The sequence below is a fragment of the Salmo salar genome, chromosome ssa15 (assembly GCF_905237065.1).
Source record: "Salmo salar chromosome ssa15, Ssal_v3.1, whole genome shotgun sequence".
NCBI classification, from domain to species: domain Eukaryota; kingdom Metazoa; phylum Chordata; class Actinopteri; order Salmoniformes; family Salmonidae; genus Salmo; species Salmo salar.
This window is the reverse complement of record NC_059456.1, coordinates 1,298,408-1,317,721: the sequence shown is the minus strand read 5'-3', so window position 1 is coordinate 1,317,721 and position 19,314 is coordinate 1,298,408. Positions and strand designations below refer to the sequence as shown.

Sequence of the window (19,314 nt, the reverse complement as noted above, 5' to 3'; positions counted from 1 at the left end):
TGAGCAGTGTAGTAGTCAGTAGTTGAGCAGTGTAGTTGTCAGTAGTTGAGCAGTGTAGTTGTCAGTAGTTGAGCAGTGTAGTTGTCAGTAGTTGATCAGTGTAGTTGTCAGTAGTTGAGCAGTGTAGTTGTCAGTAGTTGAGCAGTGTAGTTGTCAGTAGTTGAGCAGTGTAGTTGTCAGTAGTTGAGCAGTGTAGTTGGTCAGTGTGGTAGTCAGTAGTTGATCAGTGTGGTAGTCAGTCAGTAGTTGATCAGTGTGGTAGTCAGTAGTTGATCAGTGTGGTAGTCAGTAGTTGAGCAGTGTAGTAGTCAGTAGTTGAGCAGTGTAGTTGTCAGTAGTTGGTCAGTGTAGTTGTCAGTAGTTGGTCAGTGTAGTAGTCAGTAGTTGATCAGTGTAGTTGTCAGTAGTTGATCAGTGTAGTTGTCAGTAGTTGATCAGTGTAGTTGTCAGTTGTTGATCAGTGTAGTTGTCAGTTGTTGGTCAGTGTAGTTGTCTGTAGTTGGTCAGTGTAGTTGTCTGTAGTTGATCAGTGTAGTTGTCTGTAGTTGATCAGTGTAGTTGTCAGTAGTTGATCAGTGTAGTTAGTAGTCAGTAGTTGATCAGTGTAGTTGTCAGTAGTTGATCAGTGTAGTTGGTCAGTGTAGTTGTCAGTAGTTGATCAGTGTAGTTGTCAGTAGTTGATCAGTGTAGTAGTCAGTAGTTGATCAGTGTAGTAGTCAGTAGTTGATCAGTGTAGTTGTCAGTAGTTGATCAGTGTAGTAGTTGGTCAATGTAGTTTTCAGTAGTTGATCAGTGTAGTTGATCAGTGTAGTAGTCAGTAGTTGATCAGTGTAGTTGTCAGTAGTTGATCAGTGTAGTTGTCAGTAGTTGATCAGTGTAGTAGTCAGTAGTTGAGCAGTGTAGTAGTCAGTAGTTGAGCAGTGTAGTAGTCAGTAGTTGAGCAGTGTAGTTGTCAGTAGTTGAGCAGTGTAGTTGTCAGTAGTTGATCAGTGTAGTAGTCTGTAGTTGATCAGTGTAGTTGTCAGTAGTTGGTCAGTGTAGTAGTCAGTAGTTGTCAGTAGTTGAGCAGTGTAGTAGTCAGTAGTTGAGCAGTGTAGTTGTCAGTAGTTGATCAGTGTAGTTGTCAGTTGTTGATCAGTGTAGTTGTCAGTTGTTGATCAGTGTAGTTGTCAGTAGTTGGTCAGTGTAGTTGTCAGTGTAGTTGTCAGTAGTTGAGCAGTGTGGTAGTCAGTAGTTGAGCAGTGTAGTAGTCAGTAGTTGAGCAGTGTAGTTGTCAGTAGTTGAGCAGTGTAGTTGTCAGTAGTTGAGCAGTGTAGTTGTCAGTAGTTGAGCAGTGTAGTTGTCAGTAGTTGAGCAGTGTAGTTGTCAGTAGTTGAGCAGTGTAGTTGTCAGTAGTTGAGCAGTGTAGTTGGTCAGTGTGGTAGTCAGTAGTTGATCAGTGTGGTAGTCAGTAGTTGATCAGTGTGGTAGTCAGTAGTTGATCAGTGTGGTAGTCAGTAGTTGATCAGTGTAGTTGGTCAGTAGTTGATCAGTGTAGTTGATCAGTAGTTGATCAGTGTAGTTGATCAGTGTGGTAGTCAGTAGTTGATCAGTGTGGTAGTCAGTAGTTGATCAGTGTAGTTGGTCAGTAGTTGATCAGTGTAGTTGATCAGTGTGGTAGTCAGTAGTTGATCAGTGTGGTAGTCAGTAGTTGAGCAGTGTGGTAGTCAGTAGTTGATCAGTGTGGTAGTCAGTAGTTGATCAGTGTGGTAGTCAGTAGTTGAGCAGTGTGGTAGTCAGTAGTTGAGCAGTGTAGTTGTCAGTAGTTGAGCAGTGTAGTTGTCAGTTGTTCTTATTTTCAGTAGCGTGAATCAGTCTCACAAAACCTAAAAGGGTAAGAGGCCATGAATTCGTGATGCATAATTATACTACAACTGTGTCTTCGGTAGCCTGAAATCCAGACCTGTTTTGTGCTAACATTCCAGTCCTCGTACTCCGTGTCAAGGAGTGGAATATTAGTACAAACAGACTGGTACCCAGGCTATATGAGGTTGCATGACTTTGATTTGTGATTTTGACCAGTTTAAATAAAGGATGAAGAAAAGTATCTTCTACTGTTTCCCAGAGAGAGGAAGACTTGATTCTCAGATAGTTGTCTACTTATTTGTCATCCTCGCAAGGGCTTTGTGCCAATCCCCTCCGTCTGTTCCAATCCCCTCCATCTGTTCCAATCCCCTCCGTCTGTTCCAATCCCCTCCATCTGTTCCAATCCCCTCCGTCTGTTCCAATCCCCTCCGTCTGTTCCAATCTTCTCCATCTGTTCCAATCCCCTCCGTCTGTTCCAATCCCCTCCGTCTGTTCCAATCCCCTCCGTCTGTTCCAATCCCCTCCGTCTGTTCCAATCCCCTCCGTCTGTTCCAATCCCCTCCGTCTGTTCCAATCCCCTCCGTCTGTTCCAATCCCCTCCGTCTGTTCCAATCCCCTCCGTCTGTTTCAATCCCCTCCTCATCATCCTCAGGTAACTCTCTCTCGTCCAGGACACCAGTCATCATCCTCAGCTATATGGGGGTAATTCCCTGTAGTCCAGGACACTAGTCGTCAGTTACAGGGTGTATAGGCTTGTGGCTCTGTAACAAAAGAACACACCTGATTCAATGAATCATCAAGAGGGGAAAAACCCTATCGCTCTCTGTAGGACCAAGATTAAAGAACACTGCTCTGTCAAGCCTCTGGAAAGGCTTTAGAGTGACAGTAGCATGGTTGTTTTATGTAGCCAGTGCTTTTGAATACCTGAAGTGAAGTCAGCAGGGGCAATGAGTTCAGGAATTATACTCACCAATGGCTCCGCCTTTCTGCCTCTTACACATTTCTCTCTCTCTCTCTACCTCTCTACCTCTCTACCTCTACCTCTCTACCTCTTTCTCTCCCTGCCTCTCTCTCTCTGTCCTTACAGAGTATTTTGTCTCTCACTCACTTGTCTGTCTCTGTTTATACTTCTCTCCTTTTTCCTTCTCTGTTACCTGTTTGTTTTTATCTGAGAATAATGTATCACGCACCTACAGCTCAAATCAGAGATTCTCTCTTTTACTGTCACATGTGAACATTGCATGCAGACCTGTACTTTTACGTGTATATTTCCCACCTTGTTTACTCAACCACACTGGCCTGTGCTGTCGCTCGTGGGCTTTATGGATCTCTACTATCGTCTAGGCTTGATGTGGCCAGCCGGTAATACACTTGTGTGTCCCGGCGGCCGCTTCGTACATAAAACGTCCTCCATTCAGGCTGCATAGGCTTCGATTTCCTCCATAACTAGATTTAATGGTGTGAAGGCGAGAAAGAAACGGTGAAAATATGCGTACTTTCATTATGAAACACAGTTTTCCACCACAATACTAGAGTGGCTGATGCCTAGGAATGCCACTTCCTGATTTTTGCACCCCGTGTTCGGCTAGAGGTAAACAGACTGCTGTAACTTGTTTGGCTGAATGTGAGGCGTTTGGGACTAGCGTTCCTAATTCGGGAGGAAATTGAGGCCTTTACAGCCTGAATGGAGGACGTTGTATGTACTAACTGGTCGCTGGGAGACATCAGTATATTTATCCAGACTATAGTGAAGATCCGAAATCCCGTTTGGAGGTTTCCTGGATTCAGGAGGGAATAAGCAGCAAATACCGAATCCTCCAACCAGGATTTCTGGAAAACCAAGGATTTTATTGAAATTTCCCAGAATTTGTAACCTTACTCATGCCCTCTCTTTCTCTCTTTGTCTCTCTCTGTCTCTCTCTCTCTCTTTCTGCCTCTCTCTTTCTGCCTTTCTCTCTTTCTGTACCTCTGTTTCCTCACTCTCCTCTCCTCCCTCTATTCTCCTTCTCTACCTTCCTCTGTCTTCTCTTTCCTCTTCTCCCTCCACCTTTCTCTCCTTTTTGTCTTTCATCTCCTACCTCCATCTCTCTTCTTTGTCTTTCATTTCCTGCATCCGTCTCTCTATTTTCTGTCTTTCCTCTCCTCCCTCCATCTGTTTCTCTCATTTCTGTATTTCCTCTCCTTCATCTGTCTCTCTCAGTGGTGTCATCTCGTCCTCGTCACCTCTCTCTAAAGCGGTTCTCTCTGTTCTCCAGGTTGCCAGGTAACCTCCGGCATGTCTGGGCACTGGGGAAACATTTAACTGGATCACCCAGGCTGGGGGGGCTGGGGAAGAATGTAACCGTAACACCCACTACTTTATCCTACTTTATGTAGTCGTTTAATAGAAAATGGTAGTGACTAGTGCGTAGTCTACAGGATCATCAGCATCAGTCACACACAACCCTTCACCAATCAAAAATGCTAACAAACACTAACGATGCGAGGGACATTGCTGTCCTAAATTACTTCTGTTTCTAGCTTTCATCTGCAATTTAAACCAACAAGTCTCAAGCTAACTGCTGACTCTCACTAGCTTTGGTGGAGTGTGGAGGACTGTGTTGTACAAAGACAACCTATACCCTCTTGATAAAACCAGGTAATGTGTCTCCCTGGCCTGCAGAGGGCAGTGGCTGGCAGTTTGTTGATGTGATTAGTGGTTACCTACCTTTAAGGCCTGTGGGGTTGGCAACTGGGCTAAGACTGGCACTGCCCCTTCTCTACCTGGCATCACAGGCCAGGGTTAATGTTGCAGACACTGGAAGCTGGGTGTCTTCTCTACCTGGCATCACAGGCCAGGGTTAATGTTGCAGACACTGGAAGCTGGGTGTCTTCTCTACCTGGCATCACAGGCCAGGGTTAATGTTGCAGACACTGGAAGCTGGGTGTCTTCTCTACCTGGCATCACAGGCCAGGGTTAATGTTGCAGACACTGGAAGCTGGGTGTCTTCTCTACCTGGCATCACAGGCCAGGGTTAATGTTGCAGACACTGGAAGCTGGGTGTCTTCTCTACCTTGTTATTGGCTGAGTGGTCGACAAGTGGATGTTCAGCTGTTGGACTGCGTTACTATGTGTTCACCACATGTCTGATAATCATGCACCTCACCTTCAGCACTGCTCTGACACACACACACACACACACACACACACACACACACACACACACACACACACACACACTCACATTGAGACACACACACACACACATTGAGACACACACACACACACACATTGGATGTCACACACTCATGCAACATCTTCAGACTGAAATACAGTGTGGTTGGTTTGTAAATGCCATCTCTGATGGTTAGGTCCAGCTGCAGAATGTCTCTAAGGTTTTTAATAAATCCATGTGGATACATTTTAGTGAGGCACTGGCATGGCATCATGTTATTCAATGGGTGCCAGATATTGCTAGCAGTGTGAAATTAACAGATTTCACATTTTTGAGGTGTGTAGAAACTGGTATTAAATATTCTGTCTCTAACGGGTCTCTCTCTAACAGGTCTGTCTGTCTCTCTCTAACAGGTCTCTCTCTAACAGGTCTGTCTGTCTCTCTCTAACAGGTCTGTCTGTCTCTCTCTAACAGGTCTCTCTCTAACAGGTCTGTCTGTCTCTCTCTAACAGGTCTCTCTCCAACAGGTCTGTCTGTCTCTAACAGGTCTGTCTCTAACAGGTCTGTCTCTAACAGGTCTGTCTGTCTCTAACAGGTCTGTCTGTCTCTAACAGGTCTCTGTCTAACAGGTCTCTGTCTAACAGGTCTCTCTCTAACAGGTCTGTCTCTAACAGGTCTGTCTCTAACAGGTCTGTCTCTAACAGGTCTGTCTCTAACAGGTCTCTGTCTAACAGGTCTCTCTCTAACAGGTCTGTCTCTAACAGGTCTGTCTCTAACAGGTCTCTCTCTAACAGGTCTGTCTCTCTCTAACAGGTCTGTCTGTCTCTAACAGGTCTCTCTCTAACAGGTCTCTGTCTAACAGGTCTGTCTGCTCAACAGGTCTGTCTCTAACAGGTCTCTCTCTAACAGGTCTCTCTCTAACAGGTCTCTCTCTAACAGGTCTCTCTCTAACAGGTCTCTCTCTAACAGGTCTGTCTCTAACAGGTCTGTCTCTAACAGGTCTCTCTCTAACAGGTCTGTCTCTCTCTAACAGGTCTGTCTCTCTCTAACAGGTCTGTCTCTAACAGGTCTGTCTCTAACAGGTCTGTCTCTAACAGGTCTCTCTCTAACAGGTCTCTCTCTAACAGGTCTCTCTCTAACAGGTCTCTCTCTAACAGGTCTCTCTCTAACAGGTCTCTCTCTAACAGGTCTGTCTGTCTCTCTCTAACAGGTCTGTCTCTAACAGGTCTGTCTCTAACAGGTCTGTCTCTAACAGGTCTCTCTCTAACAGGTCTCTCTCTAACAGGTCTGTCTGTCTCTCTCTAACAGGTCTGTCTGTCTCTCTCTAACAGGTCTCTCTCTAACAGGTCTCTGTCTAACAGGTCTGTCTGTCTCTCTCTAACAGGTCTGTCTGTCTCTCTCTAACAGGTCTGTCTCTAACAGGTCTGTCTCTAACAGGTCTCTCTCTAACAGGTCTCTCTCTAACAGGTCTGTCTCTAACGGTCTGTCTCTAACAGGTCTCTCTCTAACAGGTCTCTCTCTAACAGGTCTGTCTCGTCTCTCTCTAAGGTCTCTCTCTAACAGGTCTCTCTCTAACAGGTCTGTCTGTCTGTCTCTAACAGGTCTCTCTCTAACAGGTCTGTCTCTAACAGGTCTGTCTGTCTCTCTCTAACAGGTCTGTCTGTCTCTCTCTAACAGGTCTCTCTCTAACAGGTCTCTCTCTAACAGGTCTCTGTCTAACAGGTCTGTCTCTAACAGGTCTCTCTCTAACAGGTCTGTCTCTAACAGGTCTCTCTCTAACAGGTCTCTCTCTAACAGGTCTGTCTCTAACAGGTCTCTCTCTAACAGGTCTCTCTCTAACAGGTCTCTGTCTAACAGGTCTCTGTCTAACAGGTCTCTCTCTAACAGGTCTCTCTCTAACAGGTCTCTCTCTAACAGGTCTCTCTCTAACAGGTCTCTCTAACAGGTCTCTGTCTAACAGGTCTCTGTCTAACAGGTCTCTGTCTAACAGGTCTCTCTCTAACAGGTCTCTCTCTAACAGGTCTCTGTCTAACAGGTCTCTGTCTAACAGGTCTCTCTCTAACAGGTCTGTCTCTAACAGGTCTGTCTCTAACAGGTCTCTCTCTAACAGGTCTCTCTCTAACAGGTCTCTCTCTAACAGGTCTGTCTGTCTAACAGGTCTGTCTCTAACAGGTCTGTCTCTAACAGGTCTCTCTCTAACAGGTCTCTCTCTAACAGGTCTCTCTCTAACAGGTCTCTCTCTAACAGGTCTCTCTCTAACAGGTCTGTCTCTAACAGGTCTCTGTCTAACAGGTCTCTGTCTAACAGGTCTCTCTCTAACAGGTCTGTCTCTAACAGGTCTGTCTCTAACAGGTCTGTCTCTAACAGGTCTCTCTCTAACAGGTCTGTCTCTAACAGGTCTGTCTCTAACAGGTCTCTCTCTAACAGGTCTGTCTCTCTCTAACAGGTCTGTCTCTAACAGGTCTCTCTCTAACAGGTCTTCTACAGGTCTCTCTCTAACAGGTCTCTCTCTAACAGGTCTCTCTCTAACAGGTCTGTCTCTAACAGGTCTCTGTCTCAACAGGTCTGTCTCTAACAGGTCTGTCTCTAACAGGTCTGTCTCTAACAGGTCTCTCTCTAACAGGTCTGTCTGTCTCTCTCTAACAGGTCTGTCTTCTCTTCTAACAGGTCTGCTCTACAGGTCTCTCTCTAACAGGTCTCTGTCTAACAGGTCTGTCTGTCTCTAACAGGTCTCTCTCTAACAGGTCTGTCTCTAACAGGTCTGTCTCTAACAGGTCTCTCTCTAACAGGTCTCTCTCTAACAGGTCTCTCTCTAACAGGTCTCTCTCTAACAGGTCTCTCTCTAACAGGTCTGTCTGTCTGTCTGTCTCTCTAACAGGTCTCTCTCTAACAGGTCTGTCTGTCTGTCTCTAACAGGTCTCTCTCTAACAGGTCTGTCTCTAACAGGTCTGTCTGTCTCTCTCTAACAGGTCTCTCTCTAACAGGTCTGTCTGTCTCTCTAACAGGTCTCTGTCTAACAGGTCTCTCTCTAACAGGTCTCTCTCTAACAGGTCTCTCTCTAACAGGTCTCTCTCTAACAGGTCTGTCTCTAACAGGTCTCTCTCTAACAGGTCTCTCTCTAACAGGTCTCTCTCTAACAGGTCTGTCTCTAACAGGTCTGTCTCTAACAGGTCTCTCTCTAACAGGTCTGTCTGTCTCTCTCTAACAGGTCTCTCTCTAACAGGTCTGTCTCTAACAGGTCTCTGTCTAACAGGTCTCTCTCTAACAGGTCTGTCTCTAACAGGTCTCTGTCTAACAGGTCTCTCTCTAACAGGTCTCTGTCTAACAGGTCTCTCTCTAACAGGTCTCTGTCTAACAGGTCTCTGTCTAACAGGTCTCTGTCTAACAGGTCTGTCTCTAACAGGTCTGTCTCTAACAGGTCTGTCTCTAACAGGTCTCTCTCTAACAGGTCTCTCTCTAACAGGTCTGTCTCTAACAGGTCTCTCTCTAACAGGTCTGTCTCTAACAGGTCTCTGTCTAACAGGTCTCTCTCTAACAGGTCTCTCTCTAACAGGTCTCTCTCTAACAGGTCTGTCTCTAACAGGTCTCTCTCTAACAGGTCTGTCTCTAACAGGTCTCTCTCTAACAGGTCTCTGTCTAACAGGTCTCTCTCTAACAGGTCTGTCTCTAACAGGTCTGTCTCTAACAGGTCTCTCTCTAACAGGTCTCTCTCTAACAGGTCTCTCTCTAACAGGTCTGTCTCTAACAGGTCTGTCTCTAACAGGTCTCCTAACAGGTCTCTCTCAACAGGTCTCTCTCTAACAGGTCTCTGTCTAACAGGTCTCTCTCTAACAGGTCTCTCTCTAACAGGTCTCTCTCTAACAGGTCTCTCTCTAACAGGTCTCTCTCTAACAGGTCTGTCTCTAACAGGTCTCTGTCTCTAACAGGTCTCTCTCTAACAGGTCTCTCTCTAACAGGTCTGTCTCTAACAGGTCTCTCTCTAACAGGTCTCTGTCTAACAGGTCTCTCTCTAACAGGTCTCTCTCTAACAGGTCTCTCTCTAACAGGTCTGTCTCTAACAGATCTGTCTCTAACAGGTCTCTCTCTAACAGGTCTCTCTCTAACAGGTCTCTCACTAACAGGTCTGTCTGTCTAACAGGTCTGTCTCTAACAGGTCTCTGTCTAACAGGTCTCTGTCTAACAGGTCTCTGTCTAACAGGTCTCTCTCTAACAGGTCTGTCTCTAACAGGTCTGTCTCTAACAGGTCTGTCTCTAACAGGTCTCTGTCTAACAGGTCTGTCTCTAACAGGTCTGTCTCTAACAGGTCTCTCTCTAACAGGTCTGTCTCTCTCTAACAGGTCTGTCTCTCTCTAACAGGTCTGTCTCTCTCTAACAGGTCTGTCTGTCTCTAACAGGTCTGTCTGTCTCTAACAGGTCTCTGTCTAACAGGTCTCTCTCTAACAGGTCTGTCTCTAACAGGTCTCTCTCTAACAGGTCTGTCTGTCTCTAACAGGTCTGTCTCTAACAGGTCTGTCTCTAACAGGTCTGTCTCTAACAGGTCTCTGTCTAACAGGTCTGTCTCTAACAGGTCTGTCTCTAACAGGTCTCTCTAACAGGTCTGTCTCTCTCTAACAGGTCTCTCTCTAACAGGTCTGTCTCTAACAGGTCTCTGTCTAACAGGTCTGTCTCTAACAGGTCTGTCTCTAACAGGTCTGTCTCTAACAGGTCTCTCTCTAACAGGTCTCTCTCTAACAGGTCTCTCTCTAACAGGTCTGTCTCTAACAGGTCTGTCTCTAACAGGTCTGTCTCTAACAGGTCTCTCTCTAACAGGTCTCTCTCTAACAGGTCTCTCTCTAACAGGTCTCTCTCTAACAGGTCTGTCTCTCTCTCTCTAACAGGTCTGTCTGTCTCTCTCTAACAGGTCTCTCTCTAACAGGTCTCTCTCTAACAGGTCTCTGTCTAACAGGTCTGTCTGTCTCTAACAGGTCTCTCTCTAACAGGTCTGTCTCTAACAGGTCTGTCTCTAACAGGTCTGTCTCTAACAGGTCTCTCTCTAACAGGTCTCTGTCTAACAGGTCTCTGTCTAACAGGTCTCTCTCTAACAGGTCTCTCTAACAGGTCTGTCTGTCTGTCTCTAACAGGTCTCTCTCTAACAGGTCTGTCTCTAACAGGTCTGTCTGTCTCTCTCTAACAGGTCTCTCTCTAACAGGTCTGTCTGTCTCTCTCTAACAGGTCTCTCTCTAACAGGTCTCTGTCTAACAGGTCTCTCTCTAACAGGTCTGTCTCTAACAGGTCTCTCTCTAACAGGTCTCTCTCTAACAGGTCTCTCTCTAACAGGTCTGTCTCTAACAGGTCTCTCTCTAACAGGTCTCTCTCTAACAGGTCTCTCTCTAACAGGTCTCTCTCTAACAGGTCTCTCTCTAACAGGTCTCTCTCTAACAGGTCTGTCTCTAACAGGTCTCTGTCTAACAGGTCTCTCTCTAACAGGTCTCTGTCTAACAGGTCTCTCTCTAACAGGTCTCTGTCTAACAGGTCTCTGTCTAACAGGTCTCTCTCTAACAGGTCTCTGTCTAACAGGTCTCTGTCTAACAGGTCTGTCTCTAACAGGTCTGTCTCTAACAGGTCTGTCTCTAACAGGTCTGTCTCTAACAGGTCTCTCTCTAACAGGTCTGTCTCTAACAGGTCTCTCTCTAACAGGTCTCTCTCTAACAGGTCTGTCTCTAACAGGTCTGTCTCTAACAGGTCTCTCTCTAACAGGTCTCTCTCTAACAGGTCTGTCTCTAACAGGTCTCTCTCTAACAGGTCTGTCTCTAACAGGTCTCTGTCTAACAGGTCTCTCTAGGTCTCTCTCTAACAGGTCTCTCTCTAACAGGTCTCTCTCTAACAGGTCTCTCTCTAACAGGTCTCTCTCTAACAGGTCTGTCTCTAACAGGTCTGTCTCTAACAGGTCTGTCTGTCTCTCTCTAACAGGTCTGTCTGTCTCTCTCTAACAGGTCTCTCTCTAACAGGTCTGTCTCTAACAGGTCTCTGTCTAACAGGTCTGTCTCTAACAGGTCTGTCTCTAACAGGTCTCTCTCTAACAGGTCTCTCTCTAACAGGTCTGTCTCTAACAGGTCTCTGTCTAACAGGTCTCTAACAGGTCTCTGTCTCTAACAGGTCTCTGTCTAACAGGTCTCTCTCTAACAGGTCTCTCTCTAACAGGTCTCTCTCTAACAGGTCTCTGTCTAACAGGTCTCTGTCTAACAGGTCTGTCTCTAACAGGTCTGTCTCTAACAGGTCTGTCTCTAACAGGTCTCTCTCTAACAGGTCTCTCTCTAACAGGTCTCTGTCTAACAGGTCTCTGTCTAACAGGTCTCTCTCTAACAGGTCTGTCTCTAACAGGTCTGTCTCTAACAGGTCTCTCTCTAACAGGTCTCTCTCTAACAGGTCTCTCTCTAACAGGTCTGTCTCTAACAGGTCTGTCTCTAACAGGTCTCTCTCTAACAGGTCTCTCTCTAACAGGTCTCTCTCTAACAGGTCTCTGTCTAACAGGTCTCTCTCTAACAGGTCTGTCTCTCAGTCTCTCTCTAACAGGTCTGTCTCTCTAACAGGTCTGTCTGTCTAACAGGTCTGTCTCTAACAGGTCTGTCTCTAACAGGTCTGTCTCTAACAGGTCTCTGTCTAACAGGTCTCTGTCTAACAGGTCTCTCTCTAACAGGTCTCTCTCTAACAGGTCTCTCTCTAACAGGTCTCTCTCTAACAGGTCTCTGTCTAACAGGTCTGTCTCTAACAGGTCTCTCTCTAACAGGTCTCTCTCTAACAGGTCTCTCTCTAACAGGTCTGTCTCTAACAGGTCTCTGTCTAACAGGTCTCTCTCTAACAGGTCTCTGTCTAACAGGTCTCTCTCTAACAGGTCTCTCTCTAACAGGTCTGTCTCTAACAGGTCTGTCTCTAACAGGTCTGTCTCTAACAGGTCTGTCTCTAACAGGTCTCTCTGTCTCTCTCTAACAGGTCTCTCTCTAACAGGTCTCTCTCTAACAGGTCTCTCTCTAACAGGTCTGTCTCTAACAGGTCTCTGTCTAACAGGTCTCTCTCTAACAGGTCTCTCTCTAACAGGTCTCTCTCTAACAGGTCTGTCTCTAACAGGTCTGTCTCTAACAGGTCTGTCTCTAACAGGTCTGTCTGTCTCTAACAGGTCTCTCTCTAACAGGTCTCTCTCTAACAGGTCTCTCTCTAACAGGTCTCTCTCTAACAGGTCTCTCTCTAACAGGTCTCTCTCTAACAGGTCTGTCTCTAGGTCTCTGTCTAACAGGTCTCTCTCTAACAGGTCTCTCTCTAACAGGTCTCTGTCTAACAGGTCTCTCTCTAACAGGTCTCTGTCTAACAGGTCTCTGTCTAACAGGTCTCTCTCTAACAGGTCTGTCTCTAACAGGTCTGTCTCTAACAGGTCTGTCTCTAACAGGTCTGTCTCTAACAGGTCTCTCTCTAACAGGTCTCTCTCTAACAGGTCTGTCTCTAACAGGTCTCTCTCTAACAGGTCTCTCTCTAACAGGTCTGTCTCTAACAGGTCTGTCTCTAACAGGTCTCTGTCTAACAGGTCTCTCTCTAACAGGTCTCTCTCTAACAGGTCTCTGTCTAACAGGTCTGTCTCTAACAGGTCTCTCTCTAACAGGTCTCTCTCTAACAGGTCTCTGTCTAACAGGTCTCTCTCTAACAGGTCTCTCTCTAACAGGTCTCTCTCTAACAGGTCTCTCTCTAACAGGTCTCTCTCTAACAGGTCTCTCTCTAACAGGTCTGTCTCTAACAGGTCTGTCTACAGTCTCTCTAACAGGTCTCTGTCTAACAGGTCTCTCTCTAACAGGTCTCTCTCTAACAGGTCTCTCTCTAACAGGTCTCTGTCTAACAGGTCTCTCTCTAACAGGTCTCTCTCTAACAGGTCTGTCTGTCTCTGTCTACCAGGTCTCTCTCTAACAGGTCTGTCTGTCTCTCTCTAACAGGTCTCTGTCTAACAGGTCTCTCTCTAACAGGTCTGTCTCTAACAGGTCTGTCTCTAACAGGTCTCTCTCTAACAGGTCTCTCTCTAACAGGTCTCTCTCTAACAGGTCTCTGTCTAACAGGTCTCTCTCTAACAGGTCTCTCTCTAACAGGTCTCTCTCTAACAGGTCTGTCTCTAACAGGTCTCTGTCTAACAGGTCTCTCTCTAACAGGTCTGTCTCTAACAGGTCTCTGTCTAACAGGTCTCTCTCTAACAGGTCTCTGTCTAACAGGTCTCTCTCTAACAGGTCTCTCTCTAACAGGTCTCTCTCTAACAGGTCTCTCTCTAACAGGTCTCTCTCTAACAGGTCTCTCTCTAACAGGTCTCTCTCTAACAGGTCTCTGTCTAACAGGTCTCTGTCTAACAGGTCTCTGTCTAACAGGTCTCTGTCTAACAGGTCTCTGTCTAACAGGTCTGTCTCTAACAGGTATCTCTCTAACATGGATGGATATGTGTGAGTTTGGTTGTGTGTTTGCTCAGACTAGTTCCTTCTCCAGACCATGTCTCTTGTCTCTCTCTGTCCGTCCCATTGACATGTCCGGTACTGAGTTAACTGTGTATTGGCCTCTAGAAGGCAGCTCTGCCTGGTTCGCCCATTGTTCAGAGTTAGCCTTCCATTTCACTAACACTTTTACCTGTGTTCGTGTGTTTACATGTTTTGTGTACCATTGCCATACCTTTTTGTTTGTGTGCATCTGCATGTGTGAGTGTGATTCTTTTCCCTTGTTGCTCACTCTAACGCTACGACCCTGTGTGTTTCAGAGTTCCGCTCCCCGTCACACATCAGTGGTTTGAACAGGACGGCGTCTCTGAGCGCTGCAGATCGGACAGAGTCGGCGTCTGTCAGCGGCAGTAACAGCCAGCTCAACACTCAGTTCACTGTCCCCTCACCGTCATACACACCTGACTTCTACGTACGAGCTCTCTCAGACCTGCAGTTCGTCAAGGTGAGGATACCCGGCCATACATTGATACCTCCTGCACTGAGCTTTAATGATTTGTTGAGGAGAGAGACCGTGTGTGTAGGCTTTTGTCCTATCACTACACTACAACACCTTGATTCTCTCTCTCTCGTCTCTCCCCTCGCTCTCTCTCCTCTCTCCCCTCGCTCTCTCTCTCTCTCCTCTCTCCCCTCGCTCTCTCTCCCCTCGCTCTCTCTCCTCTCTCCCCTCGCTCTCTCTCCTCTCTCCCCTCGCTCTCTCTCCTCTCTCCCCTCGCTCTCTCTCCCTCTCTCTCTCCCTCTCTCTCCCCCTCTCTCTCTCCCCTCTCTCTCTCACTCTCTCTCTCTCTCTCTCTCTCACTCTCTCTTTCTCTCTCTCACTCTCTCTTTCTCTCTCACTCTCTCTTTCTCTCTTACTCTCTCTTTCTCTCTCTCTTTCTCGCTCTCTTTCTCTCTCTCTTTCTCTCTCTCTCTCCCTCTATTTCTCTCTCTCTCTATTTCTCTCTCTCCCCTCTTTCTCTTCTCCCTCTTTCCTCTCTCACAGATCACACGTGCCCAGTACCAGAACGGTCTGATGGCGTCTCGTCTGGATTCCTCCCCCCAGTCACCTGATTGCGGCCACCCCCGTCTGGAGGGTACCCCGCCCCCCGTGGGCACCGCCACACTCGGCTTCCTAGCTGACGACACCCCCACTCCGGAGAAAAGCCCCCTCCTGGCTGACGAGACCACCTCTCTCCTCAACGAGCAGTACGGCCCCCTCCTGGCTGACGAGACCACCTCTCTCCTCAACGAGCAGAACTCTCTGCCTCACAACCACCACCACAACCAATCAGAGAGCAGCATATGACACACACAAAAACACACTGACATTATGCCAAACTGTCTGGAGGAACGACTCTCCCCCCCATTTTAAAAGTCAACCCTGTGGCTGGTAGTGTGTACAGTGTCAGCTATCCCCCCTGTACCTCCTCTTCTTCCAGCATGGTCAGCTATCCCCCCTGTACCTCCTCTTCCAGCATGGTCAGCTATCCCCCCTGTACCTCCTCTTCTTCCAGCATAGTCAGCTATCCCCCCTGTACCTCCTCCTCTTCCAGCATGGTCAGCTATCCCCCCTGTACCTCCTCTTCTTCCAGCATGGTCAGCTATCCCCCCTGTACCTCCTCCTCTTCCAGCATGGTCAGCTATCACCCCTGTACCTCCTCTTCTTCCAGCATGGTCAGCTATCACCCTGTACCTCCTCTTCTTCCAGCATGGTCAGCTATCCCCCTGTACCTCCTCTTCTTCCAGCATGGTCAGCTATCACCCCTGTACCTCCTCTTCCAGCATGGTCAGCTATCACCCCTGTACCTCCTCCTCTTCCAGCATGGTCAGCTATCCCCCTGTACCTCCTCCTCTTCCAGCATGGTCAGCTATCCCCCTGTACCTCCTCTTCTTCCAGCATGGTCAGCTATCACCCGTGTACCTCCTCTTCCAGCATGGTCAGCTATCACCCTGTACCTCCTCCTCTTCCAGCATGGTCAGCTATCCCCCCTGTACCTCCTCTTCTTCCAGCATGGTCAGCTATCACCCCTGTACCTCCTCTTCTTCCAGCATGGTCAGCTATCACCCCTGTACCTCCTCCTCTTCCAGCATGGTCAGCTATCACCCCTGTACCTCCTCCTCTTCCAGCATGGTCAGCTATCCCCCCTGTACCTCCTCTTCTTCCAGCATGGTCAGCTATCCCCCCTGTACCTCCTCTTCTTCCAGCATGGTCAGCTATCACCCCTGTACCTCCTCTTCTTCCAGCATGGTCAGCTATCCCCCCTGTACCTCCTCTTCTTCCAGCATGGTCAGCTATCCCCCCCTGTACCTCCTCTTCTTCCAGCATGGTCAGCTATCCCCCCTGTACCCCCTCTTCCAGCATGGTCAGCTATCACCCTCCCCCCTCTTCCAGCATGGTCAGCTATCACCCTCTACCCCCTCTTCTTCCAGCATGGTCAGCTATCCCCCTGTACCCCCTCTTCTTCCAGCATGGTCAGCTATCACCCTCTACCCCCTCTTCCAGCATGGTCAGCTATCACCCTGTACCCCCTCTTCCAGCATGGTCAGCTATCCCCCTGTACCCCCTCTTCCAGCATGGTCAGCTATCCCCCTGTACCCCCTCTTCCAGCATGGCACAATGTCATTATTGGTCTGTCTGACTGCAATGTCTGTGTGTTTCTGCAAAGTGTGTTCTGTCTGTCTGCAACGTGTGTGCGTGTGTGTGTGCGTGTGTGCATACTGTAACAGAGTTAGGGACAGAGATGTCAGAAGCTGTGCTGTTGGAGAGAAGGAGGCCATGTGGAGGAAGGGGCAGAGCTATGAGAGAGCAAAGTGGAGCGAGATGGAGCATAGAGATAATGTGACTTGGTAGTGGTGTTGGGCTCAACAGGACTGGACTGAGAGAGGTCCCCTATGACCATTTGTTTTCTAGACTGACTAAACAAGTGATTTTTTTTATATGGATTAACAGTTGTTTTTCTTCTCACTTTTCTATAAAAAGTCCATCAGTGTTTCAGATATAGACAGGTCGTAGCTAGGTACAGATGCCTACAGGGAGAGGTGTGTGTGTGTGTGTGTGTGTCCTCCGCCTTGCTGTTTCCTGGTCTGCTCTGTCTCCACTGTAAAGCCACACCACTCAGGGAGACTGAAATAAACAGATAGAAGCACCAACAACAACAGCATGTGTAGTAACCCCCAACCATTAACTAACAGCAACAATACAGCTAAAGACAAAGACCAATCAGAACAAAGCATGTCAAAGAGGAAACTAATATATGTTATAAATATGTAATACGATATTGAAAAAGAAAATGCTATTTATTAATTCCATTTATGCTGAGAGAGGGGAATAAGTGTCTGTCGGTTTGTATTTGTGGATATTCATGTCAAGGTGTATAGTAGATTAGTGGTCTTTATGAGTTTCCTCAGACCTCTATGGGGAAGGCATCAATAAAAGACAGCTAGTCTTTTAATTAGAGGCTTCTCCTTTTCCCCAAAGATGCCAATGGATTCATCAGTGATGGACCTCCAGTGTGTGTTGTAAGACAATCAATATGATGATGATGAATGTGGCTGATGTGTAGGGTACGTTACTATAAAGGGGACAGAGAGCCCTTTCCTGCTTTCAGATGGACTGGGGACTGGGGTCAGAGGCCCTGGGTCTAAGATTTTGGGGTGGAAAAACTTAAAGGTTTGTTTCTGTCTGTGTGACCAAGTGGCAATCACATTCGGAACAGTAACCTAATTAGAAAAAGGCCTCCTGTCCTGACAAATATACCTATATATATATATATAAAATAATTGACTATTTATTTTGCATAAAATTCAAGTTGTATATTTTTGAGATTTTTTTGGGTTCGTTTTTTTTGCGTTGTAAATTTTGTTGTCTGTGTTTTATAATCTAGCGTTTTCATTGAGAATATTGTCATTATCACGATGAGATTCCTTTTAAATGTAGCAGTTGAACGCGGTGGTTGACAGCCAGTCCAGTGCACAGTGAATCCATTCTATGCTTTAGTCCCTAGACCCATCTCATCAGTCCTAAATCATATATTATATTTCCCAGACCTGTCTTGCACATTTGTCCATGTATCGATCTATTGAATAACACTGTGATATTATCATTTTACCAAGGCTATAGTAGTTGTCCAACTTAACAGCATTTGTTTTACCAAATAATCAATTCATCTTTCCTCTCAATTTTATATAAAATGTTTTACACACAAAGAAAAGCACAGTAGCACTGCAGATTGCACAACAAGGACACAGTCACCAAAGGGATATATTCTCTGTCTAAAACAATATCTTTGTGCTGGACTGGTATGGGCCAACCCTCACCTCCTTTAAAACAAGTGTTCACATTGATCATGGAACCAGAACTGGACTGTAACTCTCCTGAAGGGGAATGATCAAGTACTTTTTTCTACAACTTTATTTTTCATTTTTAATAGTTGGGATGTGGTGTTGTTATGAAGGATGGGGATGAATTCTGTAAAAAAAAAAAAAAACGTTTAAAAAAAATAATAAATTGGAATGATTCAGGGTTAATATCTTATGTTGAACTGTATGACTTGTTCAGAGCTAATGTGACTCTGAGTGGTCTAGACAGACACAGGAAATATTAAAAATAACTTCAAATATATGTTTCCCTGTGACATCAATGCATGATTTAAGATTACGTCCCAATTATCCTTAATTCTTTTGCACACTCGTCGTGGATGTAAAAGCATAGGATTGATGTAAACATTGGCAAAAGGGAGTTTCCACCATTGCTAAATCCATGCAAGAGACTCCACACACTCCACACTTGTGGAGAATTGGGACATGACGTATGTGACAATTGGACATAATTAAGTAGAAGGATAGGATTTGGTCTGACGTGACCTGCAGCTCATTTGATCATTTTGATTATATTCCAAAAGTAATATTTCTGCTCAGTAAATTACATTGACATTGAAAGCTGCCGTTGTAAGCTGGTGTTTTCAACTGAGTTTAAATATGGGGCCTGTCAGTCATGATTACAGATTACATTGTAATGTATATGGTGTATTGATTGGAAAAGCCAAAATGGTCACTGGTGAATAACTTCCACTCATCGAGTGGTAGGCTTTCCGATGAAATGTTCTTGAAGAAAAGCCTAAGAATAGATGGCTTAGTCATTTTATAACGATTCACTTCAACCAACAAATTGTGAGGAAGGCATGATGGACTAGAATGTATGATGGAATGAAATTCTTCACATGGTGCAGTCCAATGTGCATGTTCTTCACACTGCCTTCAACACATTTAGCTAATCTTGGGTCGGTTTCTTGGACACAGATTAAGCCTTGTCCTGGATTAAAAAGCATATTTCACTGAGCCTATTTATTCCAGGACTAGGCTTAATATGTGTCGGGGAGACTGAATCCCTTCAGACTTAGTGGTAGTACCTGTCTACTGTAGCAATGTGACCACTGACCAGGTGAACCCCTCATACAGGACAGTAGCTCTCCAGGAACAGGGTTGGAGTGGAAACCTACAGGACAGTAGCTCTCCAGGAACAGGGTTGGAGTGGAAACCTACAGGACAGTAGCTCTCCAGGAACAGGGTTGGAGTGGAAACCTACAGGGCAGTAGCTCTCCAGGAACAGGGTTGGAGTGGAAACCTACAGGACAGTAGCTCTCCAGGAACAGGGTTGGAGTGGAAACCTACAGGACAGTAGCTCTCCAGGAACAGGGTTGGAGTGATAACCTACAGGACAGTAGCTCTCCAGGAACAGGGTTGGAGTGGAAACCTACAGGACAGTAGCTCTCCAGGAACAGGGTTGGAGTGGAAACCTACAGGACAGTAGCTCTCCAGGAACAGGGTTGGAGTGGAAACCT

General features: G+C 46.3%; 1 protein-coding gene across 2 annotated transcripts in view; it reads left to right on the top strand.

Annotated features, from left to right (window-relative positions):
- The window catches only part of LOC106570814 (metal transporter CNNM4), a 79,168-nt gene extending 61,075 nt beyond the window's left edge, over positions 1-18,093 (top strand). Inside the window, exons 6-8 of one of the 2 annotated variants that reach the window (XM_045695316.1) lie at positions 4,046-4,108; positions 13,756-13,940; positions 14,478-18,093. In XM_045695316.1, the coding sequence (XP_045551272.1) occupies positions 4,046-4,108; positions 13,756-13,940; positions 14,478-14,780 (551 nt within the window). In that variant the 3' untranslated portion in view covers positions 14,781-18,093. The remainder of the gene's footprint in view (positions 1-4,045; positions 4,109-13,755; positions 13,941-14,477) is intronic. The other variant, XM_045695317.1, reaches the window with a different exon arrangement.
- Positions 18,094-19,314: the final 1,221 nt, after the last annotated feature.